Source organism: Pinus tabuliformis, chromosome 7 (assembly GCF_031772625.1).
Source record: "Pinus tabuliformis cultivar Carrire ecotype Pingquan chromosome 7, CPIR1, whole genome shotgun sequence".
Lineage (NCBI taxonomy): Eukaryota > Viridiplantae > Streptophyta > Pinopsida > Pinales > Pinaceae > Pinus > Pinus tabuliformis.
The window spans coordinates 637,453,663-637,470,655 of NC_142293.1; the positions used below are offsets into that span (position 1 = coordinate 637,453,663).

Sequence of the window (16,993 nt, forward strand, 5' to 3'; positions counted from 1 at the left end):
GTTACTCTTTTACAAACACCTCATTATGAATCTCACAACCTAGAACATTAGGGTGCTAGGCAGCAAAAGAAATCAAAGAAATCTCAGTAATAGAATAAAAGAAGAAAAACCAGATATGGTTTTCATACAAGAAACCATAATCTCAATAGAAAATATCAGGGACCTTCATAGCAAATGGCTCAACAACTATGAGTACTTGGAGGTCAAAGCCAACAACACAGCAGGGGGAATTCTTACCCTTTGGAATCCTCAAAAAATTGAGATCACAGATGCAGAAGCTTCCAGAAATCATCTCTCTATTATTATTCAACCGCTGGGGGACAAAGATTGTTACTTGACTACAAATGTCTATGGTCCTCAATTGCTTGAGGACAAACTAAGACTTCTCACCTCACTAGAGGAACTAAGAGGAAGACATCCTAGCATCCCCTGGATTTTTGGGGGGGACTTCAATATGATCAAATCACTTTCAGAAAAAAAAAGGGGGAAGCAGAATGTTGGGGCGAGACTCACTCACATTCCAAAAATTTTTAGACAACATGAGACTGGTGAGCATGGAGACTATAAATGGCATCTTCACTTGGAATAACAAGAGAGGGGGAACAGCCCAAGTTGCTTCAAAATTAGACCGCTTCTTAGTTTTAGAGGATCTCCTTCTATCAGGTCACTCCATGACCACATGGATTCTTCCTTTTGGGGGGTCGGATCACTGGCCTATTCAGTTGGAAGCTTCTTGCATTGGAACCCCAAGAAACAGACCTTTCAGGTTTGAAAATGCTTGGCTCACTCATCCAAACTTCTCCAATAACATTAGTAAGTGGTGGGTGGAAGACATGCCCATTCAGGGCACAAAAATGTTCATCCTGCATCAGCGCCTTAAACATATCAAACAAAAGCTCAAAGAATGGAACTGAAATGAGTTTGGTAACATTTTCGAAGCCAAGAGAGAAGTGGAAAGTAAATTACAAGAAATCAATCAAATTCTCATCAAGGAAGGATTCACTGAGGAGAGGAAGGTAGTGGCAGACTCTTTACAGCAGGAATGGGATAATAGATGTCAGCAGGAGGAGATCTTCTGGAAATAAAAATCTAGAGTGCAGTGGATTAAAGAAGGGGAGAGAAACACTAGGTTCTTCCATAAATCCACTATGAAACACAGGGCTCATAACAGAATCATGAAGCTATTGGATACACAAGGAAAGGAGTTAAAGACTCACAAGGAAATGGAAATGGTGCTCCTTCAACATTTTAAAAGCATAGCAATGGAAACCTTGGCTGATAGATCACACTCCATTAAGAACTTCACTAAGAATATTCCCAAGATGGTGACCAGGGAAGACAACTACAATCTCAATAGGCCAGTAACAGAGGAAGAGGTCAAAGAAGTGATCAAAGAGATGCACAATGGGAAAGCTCCAGGTCCGGATGGTTTCAATGTAGATTTCTTCAAAACTTGTTGGGAAACAGTCAAACACGACATTCTTGATGTGGTAGAGGACTCAAGAACATCAAGAAAATTTCTCAGAGTGCTTAATGAATCTTTTATAGCTCTAATCCCTAAACAGGAAAAGGCAATGACTCCAGATAAATTTAGACCAATAGCTCTATGCAATGTGGTGTACAAAATCATCTCCAAAGTTATCGCTAATAGACTCAAACCTCTTCTACCATCGCTAGTTTCAGAGGAGCAGATTGGGTATGTGGAGGGAAGACAAATCCTCAACAACATCATCCAAGCACATGAAGTGGTCCATTCCCTCAAGACCTATAAGCAAGCAGGTATGATAATACAACTGGATATAGCGAAGGCCTATGATAAACTTAGCTGGAAATACATAAAGGAAATCCTTAAAGCTTATGGATTTGACTTCAACTGGATAAAATGGGTCATGGCACTGGTCACCTCAGCAAGCTACTCTATCCTTCTTAATGGCTCACCTTCCAACACTTTCAGGCCTTCACAAGGCCTTAGGCAAGGAGATCCTCTCTCCCCATTCCTTTTCATTCTCATGATGGAAGGATTGGGTAGAACGATCAATGCAGCCAAGGAGGAAGGAAGAATCAAGGGGCTAAAACTAACTCAGAATGGGGAGGCTTTGACGCATCAACAATTTGTGGATGACACAATGCTGCAAGGCACACCCACTATCAAGGAAGCCAAAGCCTTTAAGCAAATCCTGAATGACTTCACCCTTGCTACTGGCATAGAGGTAAGCCTTTCAAAATCCAAAGTTTTCTTTTTCAATACGGACATTTCAATCCAAAGACATCTCTCCAGAATTCTTGGTTTTCAACGAGAGAATCTTCCCTCTAAATATCTGGGTATGCCTCTTACTGACAAGCCTCTGAATAAGGCAGTTTGGGAGGCAGTTACAAATAAGCTTAAGGACAAGGTCAATAACTGGACTCATAGATCCTTAAATTTAGCAGGAAGACTTGTTCTTACAAAGGCAGTACTTCAAACCATTCCAATCTTCATGTTCTCTGCACTTCCAGTCCCTAAAGGAGTTTTACAGTAGATCAGGAACATTCAAAGAAACTTCCTTTAGGGTAAAGGGGAAGAGAAGAAGAAATGGGCCCTGGTAGCATGGGACAAACTCTGTAAACCCAAAACCCATGGTGGTTTAGGACTCCATGACCCGGACACCCTAAGCAAGGTCCTAGGGGCCAAACTTTGGTGGAGATGGCTAAAAGAGTCCAACAATCCTTGGGCCAAGTTATGGAAACAAAAGTATGCAACAAATTGGCAGGAAAAGGACCACATTCGTATGTCAGGGCACATCAGGGGTTCTCATATTTGGAACAAGGCTTGGGAGAATAGAACTTTAATTCAGAATCACAGCTTCTGGGAGATTAAAAATGGGAACCTGGCCTGGTTCTGGGAGGACAACTGGCAGCAGGAACAGAATCTATGCAGAGACAGTCTAGACATCATCAAAAATGATACCCTTAATAAGGGGCTCAAGAGGGTAAGTGATTTTTGGGACCAGTCTAGAGGGGAAAGGAAATGGAGATTATGGAGAGTACCATCTTACAGTGCAGAAACCCCTTTGAGAACCCAAGCAAAAATTCTGGAAGACATCCTAGAAAAGAGACAGATTCTGACCTCAACTTCGGATGATATTCTTAGATGGGGTAGAAATAACGAAGGTAATTTCAACCTCAAAGAAGCCAAAAGAATAATCACAGGATTTGACTATTCAAATGCTGACAAGACTTGGGGAAACATTTGGAGCAATCCTCACTAGATGAAAATCAAAATGTTCATATGGCTAGTTCTTCACAAAAAAATTATGACCTGGGAAAATCTCAGTAAAAAGAGATTTTTTAACCTTCTCAGCTTATGTGAGTTCACCTCCTCCATCTGGAACTGGGTAGCCTCTATCTTCAACCAAACAGATAGAAAGGAAAATGACATCACGAAAACTTTAAAGAATTGGAGGAAAGACTTCTCGGAAAATGAAGCAGTCAATGTGGCTTGGACATTGATCCCAGGCTTCTTGATCTGGGATGTGTGGAAAGAACACAATAATAGAATCTTCAAGAATAAATCTAGCTCAACTCAAGGTATTGTGGTTCAGATTCTTAATCAGCTCAGAGAAACAGTTAAAGTCTTTATGAAGCAACCTCCCGGGAAACCCCCTGTTCCAAGAGACATCCTTATCATTCAACAGCTAGGTCTTCAGGCTTATGATACAACAAATACCAATAAGAAAGCTAGGCAAAGAACAGAAAACAAAGCCTTCTGGAAACCTCCCCCTCATGGCTTTTTGAAACTAAACATTGATGGAGCTTCAAAAGGGAACCCAGGGAATGCTGGTTACGGCGGAGCCATCAGAAATGCAGAGGGCAACATCCAAGTTATCTTTCATAGTCATTTGGGGAGGGCCACCAACAATATGGTGGAACTCATGGCCATTGAGCAAGGCTTAGAAATCCTAATAGAATACAATCTACCCAATACAATTATAGAGGCAGACTCAGAATTAATGATCAACTCAGTTAAAAGAATAAGCACTGGCTCAGCACCAGATAAAGTTTCAAGGAACTGGAGACTATCACAAGTGTTTCATAGAGTCCATTCTCACCTCAAAACACTTAAAACTATGAGCTTTGTTCATGTGCGAAGAGAGGCCAACAGAGTGGTAGATAGATTAGCCAATGAAGGAGTGATCTACACACGAGAAAACAAGTGCCTAGTTTGGGAGAATGTCCAAACTAGACAGCTTCACGAGGACTGCAATACTCTGGCATGTGAAGATAGGGAGCATCACCAAAACTCCAAAGGAAATCAATTAACAGAAATCTCAGATGACGACTGTTAAAGGCACAAATGATAGACAGGCTAAGTTCTGGGCCTTATATAGGAAAAGAAGACAGAGGAATGGCAGGCAGAGTAGAAAGACAGGAAAACTAAAAAATGGTTCTAGGACTTCTTCTCAGAGAAAGGGGGTTTTGCAGATGCTACCAGATTTACCGGAAGCTCGAAGGTGCTGGAAGTGGTTTCACCAGAAAGTCTCTGATACCACAAAAGGAGGTACTCGTGGCCCTTGGCAGACTGAGAATGCCGCCTTCACAAGTTAGACACATCCTGCGCAACTCTTCTACCCAAAATCAGGTTCAGCCGTTGGATCGGGTGGCAGAAGATCTAGGGCAAAGAAAGGTCGTGCTTGTTGGCGGTGGGACCGGAGCAGTTTTGATATAGTAACCCGGGTTATCGGGCGGCTCTATGTACTAAAGCGGTTTTTAAGAAATGGATGTGATGCCATTGAACATGTGACACGTGGCTCCAGACTCAAAGGTAATACCACCTTTATCGCACGAGTAATGAGCGTGCATGTAGTTTGCGCGATATTATTCTTCGCCGTCGGATCGGGTGGCAGCAAATCGAGGGTTGAGGTTGATAGGGCTAGTTGGTGGTGGGACCGTGCTGGCATGGCCATTGTTTCCCGCATTATCGGGCATCAAATCAACCACAATCAGACTTTCAGCAAAGCCAATGACCAAGTGACAAAGGGTTCCAGGATCGATGGACATCCGACTCCCATCAATTCTACAGACTTCCATGGTGGGAGATCGTCGGCTCAACTTTGCAGAAATAGGGTGATTCTCCTAAGCTTTGTGGTTTGTATAGTGAGTGCACATGTGTATCAACACTTTTCAAAATCAGTGTGAAAATCACTAGCATTTAAAACAAATGTTCATATGTGATAGATAAGAAAAATTAAAGCGTCAAAAATAAGCCCTCTAAAAAAAGGTGTTGATGTTGCATCAACACTTTCCAAAACTAGCATGAAAATCACTAACATTAAAAAACATGTTCATACTTGATAGATAAGAAAATTTAAAGTGTCGAAAATATGCCTTAAAAAAGGTGTATTTTGAATCGGCACTTTTCAAAATCGAATGATTTTTTGCTACCTCAAAAAAGAGGGTACTTAGTACAATTCTCGTGTGATAGTTTAACTTGTTCCCAATAATATCTTAGCTAAAAAAATGTAGGAATATGTTTTCATAAAAGTTATGAATGAGTGAAGAACAAGTGAAATGAAGAATTGATGTACAGATCAAGTAAATACCAACCTTCCAAAAATCAAGTCCCATTAGAAAGTTTTCAATTCCCTTCTTGTTGCTGAAACCTTTCAGTGAGACTGACTATTATTCCTTATTATTCATCATAATTGTCATATATTGATGAATTTTATACCTTCTAGTTAAAAATAGTTGCATGCCAAAGTTTATGAAATTCCTGCTTTTATGTGGATGCCCTTGAAGCCGAATATTTTTCCTAAATCTTTTGAATCCATGTTTATTTTCTATTGCGTTGAAGATAATTACGGGAAGGAAAATTGGTTGTTAGATAGTGGGTACAACAACCATATGATAGGTAAGAAAGATATAATCTCTTGCTTTGATGCTTCTATCAAATATGACATTACTCTTAGGGACCACTCTCATATAAAATATGAAGGGAAACATATTGTACCCATTCTCACTAACTAAAATCAACGAAAATATACACATGATGTTTATTACGTTCCACATATAAAGCATAATCTCATTAGTGTAGGTAAACTGAAGGAAAACAACTATAGTGTAATATTTCAAGGCACAGTTTCTTATATTTATGACAAACCTCCTAATAGTAGACTTATAGCCAAGGAAGAAAAAACCAAGAATAAAATGTTTCTCTTGACTCTCAAAAGAACAAATTTGTCATAGTTATTTGCACATAATATTTCAAAGATAGATGAATCATAATTATGGAACTCTTGGCATGTTCATATTCCCTTCAAGCATCTTAGTCTTGTTAAAAAACATTATATGGTCACTAGTCATCCTATTGTGAATAAACAAGAATGTCAATATGAAATTTGTATTCTTCAGAAGCATAAAAGAGGAAACTTTCCCACATCTTCCAATATAGAAAAGAGCCCTTAGAACTAGTTCACACAAATATCTATGGACCAATGAAAAAGTAATCAATTGGTGGTTGTTTTTTATTTTTTAACGTTTATTGATGACTATAGCAGGAAAACATGGATTTATTTTCTTGAAAATAAGTTTGATTCTTTATTAAAGTTCAAATAGTTAAAAGAAAAATAACAAAAGAAAAGTAGAATTTTTTTTAAATTACTGAGGTCAAGCAAAGGAGGAGACTAAAGTTCTAAATATTTCACAACATTTTTTCAAAAACATGGCATCATTATGTAGAACAAGACTAGATACACTCCATAGCAAAATGGAGTAGTCGAAAGAGAAAACCCATTCCAACATGAATATGGCAAGATACATTCTTCACAAAATTAGTTGTCGAATGAGTATTGGGATGATGTTATTGATATTGCATTATATATTATGCATAGATCTTTGACAACCAACATTAAAGGTACAATACCTCAACAGGCTTAGGGTGGTGGGAAGGTGAATGTCTCTCACTTTAGAATATTTGGTTCTATAGCATTTCCACATCTTCCATCAAATTTATGACAAAAACTTGACAACATAAGTGAAAATTGCATCTTTGTAGGCTATAATGAATAGACAAAGCCTACATAATCTATAGTCCACTCACCAAGAAATTTTTGTTAAGTAGATATGTTAAGTTCTTTGAAAAGAAATCTTAGTTTGAGAAAATTGATGAGCCTTCAGATCAACATGTTCATCCACCAAGGATACCAAGATCAAAAGTAAAAAAATACCGACAACACTTTGGACATGGTGCTTCTTCAGATAGTGAATGATCATATTCAATACATAATTAGAAAAACAGAAGCATCGGGGATATATATGAGGAAGAACGGGATTTTGAGTTGCAAAATATATTTTCCTTTGTTTCTTGTCAACCAATCCACCTTGAAGAGGAAGCAAAAGAGGAAAAATGGGTTGATGTAATGAATAAAGAAATCACATCGATAGAGAAGAAAGAAACTTGGGTACTCATTGACCTTCCAAAAGGAAAAACCAACATTGGTGTCAAGTGGGTCTCGAATATAAAATTTAATGAAAAAGGAAAATTTGGGAAAAATAAGGCAAGGTTGGTTTCCAAAGGGTTATCTTAATAGCATGGCATAGAATATGACAAAGCCTTTTATCCAGTAGTAAGGTTAGATATACTAATAAATAGTTTTACCATTGCAACTCAAAATAAATTGCCAGTTTATCAACTAGCCTTTTTAAATGGAATATTCGAAGAAGAAGTTGATGTGGATCATCCACTTGGTTTTCAAGTTCCAAGATGCGAACATAAAGTATATAAGTTGAAGAAATCCTTATATGGATTGAAACAAGCTCCCCAAGCTTGGAACAATCGAAACGACTCTTACCTCATCAACAATGGATTTTGTAGAATCATCCATGAGCCAAATCTTTATACGAAAACAAATAAAGAACGTAAAATTCTTATTGTTTTCTTATATGTTGATGACATTCTCTATATAGGTAATTTGATGCTAGAAAAATTTAAAGCTACCATGAAAAGATAATTTAGCATGAGTGCTCTTGGCTTCAAGAAGTATTTGTTGGGAATTAAAATTAAGCAATTCACAACTGGAATTTGTGTTTTTTTAACAAAAGTATGTCATTGAAATCCAACACAAATCTAGGCACCAAGATGAGTAAAAAATATGAAGGATCATCAGTAGATTCTACTTTGTATAAAAGTCTAGTTGGCAATTTCTTGTATCTCACTACAGCTAGACTAGACATAATGTTTGCAATTAGATTTGTTTCTAGGTTTACAAACTCACCCAAGGATTCCTACAGAAAAATTATAAGAAGATTTTTTGGATATGTTGTAGGGACACTATACTATGCCTTATGTACAAGAATTTTGAACATTTCTCACTCTGAGGCTACACAAATAATTACTATGTAGGCTCCTTAGATGATTGGAAAAGAACACCATGTTATGATTTTCCCTCATGAAAAAATATCATCTCATGGGCATCAAATAAAAAACCCATTGTTTCAATATCTTCTACAAAGGAAAAATATGAAGTTGCATCATCTGGAGCTTGTCAAGAAGTATGATAGAGATTTCTATTGAATGATTGTGCACACGATCAAAAGGAGCCAACACCTATTTTCTGTAATAACAACTCTTCCGTTGGACTATTGAAAAATCATATGTTTCACAAAAGGAGAAATTTTTTTGACACATGCTTTCACTTTGTTTGGGAGCTTGTGAATAATGAGATACATTTCTTTATTTATGTGGATCACAGGATCAACTTGTGGAGATTTTTATGAAACCATTAGGAAAATCTGTATTTGAATTTCGAAGAGAGCACTTGGGTATTCTAAGTGCCAATAATTTAACAATCGAGATTACGTGGGGGTTTTGAGAGATTTCATATCCCTATCTTATCCTTGTATACTAGTTGTCATAGTTAGTTTTAGTTCAGTTCAATTGGATTATGTGTCCTTGAGTTCTAATTGATTTTTACTCTAGTGTGACTTTAGTTATCTATTGATGGATGTCCCTTTATCTCCTATATAATTTATTTAGTTTTTACTGAATAATGTGAATATTGTGAACAATCATTTTCTCCACTTCCATTTTTTATTTCATTATCGCCTATGCTTTTTCTTCTCAATCCTTATGAACACCTTCATCTTAGTAACTCTGCATATCACAATTTAATTTATTTTCTTTACTTGAATGTAACAATTCCTTCCCAAAAAATTTAACATGGAACTTCTCATCCATAATGAAAGTTTTATATATACAATATAAAACTTGTAAAGTTTTTAAAAACCTTTTGGGTAATATATATGAAAAGCATATAAGAAATAAAGCAGTCTAATTATAGTGTATGTTTACATTTAGGAAGCACAAAAATGATTCTCTTAATAAACAATGTTAAAGCTTTTATTATAGGTAACAAAGAAAATAAGAGTATGAATAAAGAAATGCCACCAACTTCAAATTTATCATTCATATGGTGCTTTTCTAAAACCTGTAATTTATGTTATTTTACAATGATACGATTCACAGTGCAATTGAACATTTGTTTTGATGATAAATTTATTAAATATTAAATAAATTTAAAATAAATGGAATAAAATTTAATCATGTAGCATTTTTGTTTCCAAAGAGTAAGAATTAGATAAAGTTTTATAAAAAAATTAGTAATAAGTTATTTAAAAATATATATTTATATATATTATTTTTTAAAAATATATATTTTATATTTATAAATACAAAATTTTAACATTTAAAATATTTTCCTTAAAGTATTACATAAATAATTAACCTATAAAACTTAATAAAATAAATTAAATGACTATCTAATAAGTGAAACTACTAAAACCTTGAGCCCGGAATGTTAATTACAGCTGAGACAATAAAAATGGGAATTCGAACTGCAATTTAGACCATAATAATTACTAAACAAAAGTCATTATAGGAATTTCTAGCTCTAAAATTATGAATTTGATCATTATTATTTTCCTTCAATAAATTTTTTAAAAACAAATCAAATTATTAATAATAAAAAATTATAAAAAAATAAATTTTAATAATTTTTTTGAATTTTTTTTAAATATCAAAATAATATATTTCATTTACGATTATTAGAAAATTGTGAATAATTATTTATGTATTTGAGTTCACTAAATTAAACAATTTATTAAAAATAAAGTGCAACGGAAATTCAAGAGAGTAAAAGCAAAATTAAAAGGTATATCTCTAATTGTTTTCATGATTTAATGGTTGAGGTGTATATATATCGAGCTTTCTTTTGAATTAATTTTGTATAAATTTAAATGGAGTATTTTTAAACCATCATAATTATTAGACCATAGCTCCTTAAGATAGGATAGTATCAATAAGAACTTGTTATTTTTAAATTACAAATTAATTTATTATTTTTTATGAAAAATTATTTATTATTTTAGAAATATTAAAAAATATTAAAAAAATCTACTTGATTTATAGTAATTAAAATATTTTAAATTATTATTTATGAATTTGATTTGATGAATTATTAATTAAAAATAAGAAGCGAACAGAAATGAAAAATAATAAAACAACGTTAAAGCATATATTATTAGGTATCTTTTGGAATTAATAGTATATATAATAATAATGATTAATATTCACCCAGACTAATATAGTTCATGATACATTAAGAAAATAAAAATTATATAAACATGATGGAGTTTGTTAAATTATATTATTAATCGAAAATGAAAATGTCACTAAGTATACATCTCATGGATTTTAAACTTTCAAAAGTTAAGGTTTTATTTTGGTTTATTATATTTATGGTCGGTGGAGTTATACCGACAGACATTTTCTATATTGATGATGATGATGATGGTTAACATCCGCTGAGACCAAATAATGATCTATCGGACCTAAAAAGACAAATTATTTATTTTGATTTAAGATTTTATTCCTATGCTCAAAAAGCTTGGAGAGAAGCCTCCCGAGTTCACTATAATTTTGGCATTGTAAAAGGCTAGGAAGGTCAGTATTGTAACAAAGGTTGTGAAATTGAGATCTAATGTGGTTGTATGCAGGGCACTCTAAGAGGAAGTGGTTTTCATCCTCGATGCTCCTATTCTCACAAATATGGCAGATCCTTTCCATCCATGGCGTTTTAGGAACTGCCCAACGGCTTGTTTCACTATGGAGCTCATGAGAATTCGTTCTAATCTTTGCTATATTAATTTTCTTCTTTGGGCTAGTTAAAATAGAGAGATACTTTTGATCTTCAAGGGTGGGGTTGATGACCTTCTTATAATAACTTAATTTTCTTTTAGACGCTAAATCTTTCTCACACCACATTTTTTCTTTGAACTTAGAAGTAACAATATCTTTAATGTTATTTATGTTTTGCAAAGCATCATTCTCATTGATCTCCCAATAGTTTAACCAGGCCCTTGTGTCTTTATGCCATCCTCGGTTAAGCCTTAGGTGGTTTTGGCTGGAATTTAAAGCTAGCTTAGGAAGTCTATGATTGTCTATGTTATTGAGCTTGTGCTTGTACAACAGAAACCTGAGCATAGCTAGGCTCTCAATAGGAGAAAGACCTGCTTCTATAAGGAGAAATCTGTATTAAATTTGTTCGAATATAATTTAGCATGTTAATATTAACATTATATATAATAATCCAATCCATTCAGATGTCGTTGCATTCCATATGGGTACGTATAACACTGTTTAGCGACGCTCAAGAACAAGCCCCTCCTAGAAACTTCTTCCTGCGCTCTTCCGCAACACAGATGGTGGAATTTGAAATGTGTGACAAACAGTCCCTCTCTTTCTCACCACAGCCTTAATCCAATGACCACACAGCCTATGAAATTTTAAAAATACTATCCAATATGAAACAACGGTATCTAAGTGGGTGATGCTGAGTTGCACTATCTTGTTGGAATTTAATTCCAACTGCAACAATGAACAGCTGGATTTGCAGTAAATACTCCATCCTGTTCGATGCCTTAAAGTCAAGCCCGATATTTTTGCACATTAATATGCATTAAAGTTTCAATTGAATTCCCCTGCAGACAGCCGACTTGTTTTTTTATAAAAGCATCAACGCCTTGCTGCATTAAATTCGGTGATAGGCATTAGAAGATATTCTGTAATATTTTACTGTTTAAATCATATATGTTTTAGCATATAAATACCACACAGCAGTTCTATTTTGAGGTTAGCAGCAGATTGATAGAGAGCAGAGGAGAGCACGTAGCAGCGTGAAGATAATACTTGCCAGATAGTGAAACGCACAGCAGTGCACAGCAGGAGTAGATGCAACAGCGCAGCAGAGAGCAGAAAGGGAAAAATGCACAACAGTGCAGATATTTGAATGAAATTTGTTTAACAGATGTTTATTTGTGTGGAACAGAAGTGTTCCTTGGTGAATTTGGTTTGTAATAGAAGTTGTGAAATTCCCTCAGTATGAGGAAGACAAATCTGTAACAATTAGTTTATTTTTAATAAATGCAAGTTAATTTTTCCTGTTGCTGTTACACCGTAACTCAAAAAATACTTGACGTCAAAAATTTACGTTGCTGTAACACCACGAATAGCGTTGCTGCAACACAAGTTACAGCAACTAGAAAAAAAAATGTGTTGCTGAAACACCGTTTCCAGTAAGCGATTTTCTGTTTTTCTGTGCAAAAACAGAGTGCAAAAACAGAGCAATTTTTGTCTGTTTGTTATGGAATTTATCAGAAAATTTCAAGATGGTATCAGAGCTAGTCTAGGCACTCAGTGAGTCAGAAATAGAGCTTGTTTTTCACTGTAGGAGTTGTAAGAAGTTTGTTGAGCATATTTTTCCAGCAGAGAAAGTTTTTTGCTTGTTTTCATTATACAGTCAGTATCTCTTCTTTACAATACAGGTTAAGATGGCAGATGCTGGAACAGGTTTGACAAATCCCCAACTGCCACAGTTTAATGGGAAAAATTATAGTTATTGGTCCATAACAATGAAAGCATTGTTTGCTTCTCAAGGAATATGGGAGCTGGTTGAAACAGGTTATGCTGAACCTGCAGATGCAACAGCACTGACTGCTTTGACAGTAGCAGAAAGAGACCAGTTGAAGGGCGACAGAAAGAAGGATGTCAAAGCCCTCTTTTTCCTCTTCCAATAAGTACATGAAAGTGTTTTTCCGCGGATTGCTGCAGCAACAAAATCTAAGGAGGCATGGGATATTCTCAAAACTGCCTATCAAGGCATGGAGAAGGTGAAGACTGCAAAGTTGCAGATGTTGAGGAGAGACTTTGAAAATCTCAGCATGAAGGAATCTGATACAATAGATTCATTCTTCACTCAGGTTATGGGCTTGATAACCCAGATAAGATCTCATGGTGAGATTCTTGAAGATAGAAGGATTGTAGAGAAAATCTTGAGATGTTTACCCTCAAGGTTTGAATCTATTGTGGTAGCAATAGAAGAAACAAAAGATCTCTCACAGTTCACGGTAGATGAGCTGAGTGCTTCTCTTTTGTCTCATGAACACAGACTGAGTAGAGGAACAGATTCCTCTTTTGAGCAAGCATTCAAGACTCAGATGTCTTTTGGCCAAAGAAGAGGTAGAGGCAGAGCAAATAACAGAGGTCGTGGAAGAAGCCAAAATAGAGGCAGAAATTATCCTGCTAGCACAAGCGGAAGGAGCTGCAATCAGAACCAAGCTGAAGGTTCAAGCAAATGTTGACATTATGATTCAAGTGTTGTCCTTGATGGCAACTCACTCAGAGGTTGGTACAAGTGCTCAGAGGTTGGTACAGGTGATGGCATCTTAATCAGAAGACAGATCTTAGTACAGCATGCCAAGGAAGTTCATATACGCAGGTTCGTTAAGCCCAAGTCGCGTGTACACGCTAGTTGGCTTCAGAAAACGCGCGTGTATGTGGAAAAGTACCTTTGGTCCATGGTGGTTAGTCCTTGGAAGTTGTGCCTATGGTTTCGGACCATTGTGTCTCGACGGGCGTGTCGATCCCTAGTTTTGAAGTTGATGGTATTGTGTTACTATGGTTTTGGCTCTTGGTATTGAGCAAGGCCTAAGGCTATATAAGGAGAAGAAGATCATTAGGCAATATCATCTTTCGACAAGGCTTGAATATCTAAGAGAGAAAGAGATCTGATATGCAGGGTCTGGGTTGCTTGATATGAGCTAAGGAGAAATCACATCGGTGGATGGAAGACTAGATCTAAGGATAAATCGGGATCTAATGGTTTGAAATGCACTATTATGATTGATTATGCGTATTTCTAGATCTGCATACTGTCGCAATATTATGTTCTGGATCTAACTGATGTCTGGTACAGCTGCAAGTTGAGAGAATCTATTTTTAGATCTGTACGCAGGTTGGCTTAGGTAAAAGCGCGTGTATACGCGGGTTTCGCTCATTGAAGTAGCGTATATCTCTTAAAGCTTGATTTTTGGGTTTGCAGTTGGATCTGACTGTTATTGCAGAGTTCTGTAGACTGCTCTGTGTTCTGGTATCTGGTGATTGACAGGGTTCAGTGGTTCAGTGATTCAAAGTTTGATAATTCAAGTATTGGTTGTTTTATGCTTCAATGATCTGTTGTGAAAGCTGAATGAATTGGGGTCTACAGATTGTAATGTTGTGCTTTAGGAATATCCAGTCTGAAAATGTATGAAAGGTGGTACCTGAAGGAAAGAAGATTGTAGGTCAGCACCTACGTACTAGTATCTTGGCTAGTACAAGAGAAAAGGGGGTTGGAGCTCCCTTCCAAGGAAGTTTGGAGAACGAGAGAAGGTTGTAGCCTTCTGCAGGTTGTAGCCTGCATACTGGTATAAGGCTGCACCAGTACAAAAGATTGTAAACTGAAGTTTCATATTAAAGAAAGATAGAGACAACTTGCAGCAGGTGGTTTTCACGCACATTGGGTTTCCACCTTATATCTTGGTGTTCATGTGTGTGGCTTTTTGATCTGTTCTGTTATACTGCACCTGTTTACTGTTAATGTGGTGAATAATGTCCTGATGAACTTAACTGAAGAATAAGCTATCTAAATTATGAGTTTTCTTCTTATACGCTGTTTTATTTAGTCACAGTAGCGTGTACACGCCGGTTCACCTAACTGAAGTAGCGTATATGTTTCTGAGCATTGAAAAAGTTTGATTGATCTGATAATACTGATTCACCCCCCCTCTCAGTATTATTTCCAACAATTGGTATCAGAGCAGGTCCTTCAGAGAAGCTTGATCGCTTGAAGGTAGATCACTCATCATGAGCAACTACGAGAAAGAAGCATCAATCAGGCCACCGATTTTTGATGGGACAAATTTCAATTATTGGAAGGTAAGAGTTACTGCATATCTTCAATCTCTTGGTACAGAAGTTTGGAACATTGTAGAAACAGGCTATGCTTTTCCTTCAGCTACTCCTACAGATCCAGCTGAGAAAAAGCAGTATGAAACAAATGCAAAAGCAGTCAGTACTCTATTAGGAAGTATATCCCAAACAGAATTCATGAAGGTCATGCACTTCAAATCAGCAAAAGAGATATGGGACAAAATGATCACTAGCTATGAAGGAGATGAACAGGTAAAGCAAGCTAAACTTCAAACTCTCAGGATTCAATATGAGACTCTCAAGATGTATAATGATGAAAGTGTGGCTAATTATTTTCTTCGGGTAGATGAGATTGTTAATTGCATGAAAAATTTGGGTGAAGAAGTAAAAGAGACTATAGTAGTTCAAAAGATTCTAAGATCATTATCCCCCAAGTTTGAATCTAAAGTATCTGCAATAGAAGAAAAAGAAAATCTCCGTGTTCTCACTATGTCTCAGCTACATGAAATTCTAACTGCTTATGAAATGAGAAAGGGAGGTCCATCTGACAGAAGGGAAGCTGCTTTTAAGGCATTAGGAAAAGAAGATTACTATGAAGCAAGCCATGTTCCAGAAGAAGAGGAAGAAGAATCAAATTTTGTCAGAAATCTTCAAAGAGGTTCTGGAAGGTTCAGAGGTAAGCTACCTTTCAAATGCTTTGCTTGTGGAAGAGTAGGTCATTATGCTGCAAAATGTCCTTATAAGGATAAAGGAAAAGAACCTGCTAGATGGAACAAGAAACAAAGTGCAAATAAGAAAAGCTACTACACCCATGAAGATAGTGATGGCTTATCAAACAGTGATGAAGATGAACAAGGTAATAAATATAAACTGTTAATGGCATTTGAAGATGATGATTATGAGGATGCTGTAGATGTGGATAATCTCTATAATGAAATTACTAGACTCAAGAGATGCATAGAAGAAAAGAGTGTGATCATTGATACTTTGCAATTTCAAATTGATGAAAAGGAAAAACATCTTGAAAAACTAGAAGGTGAAATTGTTGGTCTCAGAAAAGAAATTGAGAAAACAAAAGCTATTAATCTTAAGTTTGTCAAAGGATCTGAAACTTTGGATGAGATTATCAATGTGCAGCGGTCTCCTCTAAACAAGACAGGTTTGGGCTATAATGGAGAAACCTCTCAAGCATCCACCTAAAAAAGTTATCTTGATGCAGCAAGAAGAAATGAGCAGAAGAACAATGAAGATAATCAGGTAAAGCAGGGACGAATTACAAACAGAAACTATCAGGGACAATCCTTCTTAAGGGTGAACAAAAGCTACAACCAACCACAGGTAAAATCTTCTCAGTTTGGCTCAAGAATAGATGAAAATAGAAATTACAATCAGTTGGCTGGTAGATTCAATAACCGCAGAAGCTTCTTCAATGGACAATGCTTTTCTTGCCATAACTTTGGTCACAAAGCAGCTCAATGTGTTGCATATAAAATGATCATGACTAGGGAAGCTCAAAAACAAAGAAGTATGACAGGGATTACAAAAAGGACCTATAACAACTTTTCGGTTCTTGAAAATGAAGTTGAATGTTCTATTTGCAATAATTTTGGTCATAAAGACTCTGAATGCAGGAGCAGGTTTCAGGAGAAAAAGGAACAAGCCACGAGCACCAAAACATGGAGAATAAAGGAACCTCAAACAGAAAGATGTGGG

At 36.0% G+C, this 16,993-nt stretch overlaps 1 protein-coding gene across 1 annotated transcript; it reads left to right on the forward strand.

The window, feature by feature from the left end:
• The first annotated feature begins 2,012 nt into the window (after nucleotides 1–2,012).
• LOC149249066 (uncharacterized) lies at nucleotides 2,013–2,519 on the forward strand. The gene has a single exon (XM_089451873.1). It carries the CDS (start codon nucleotides 2,013–2,015, stop codon nucleotides 2,517–2,519), a length of 507 nt encoding a protein of 168 aa, XP_089307999.1.
• Nucleotides 2,520–16,993: the final 14,474 nt, after the last annotated feature.

Excerpts from the sequence above, each read along its gene's own strand:
- LOC149249066 (XM_089451873.1), top strand. The coding sequence starts at position 2,013 with ATGGAAGGATTGGGTAGAACGATCAATGCAGCCAAGGAGGAAGGAAGA.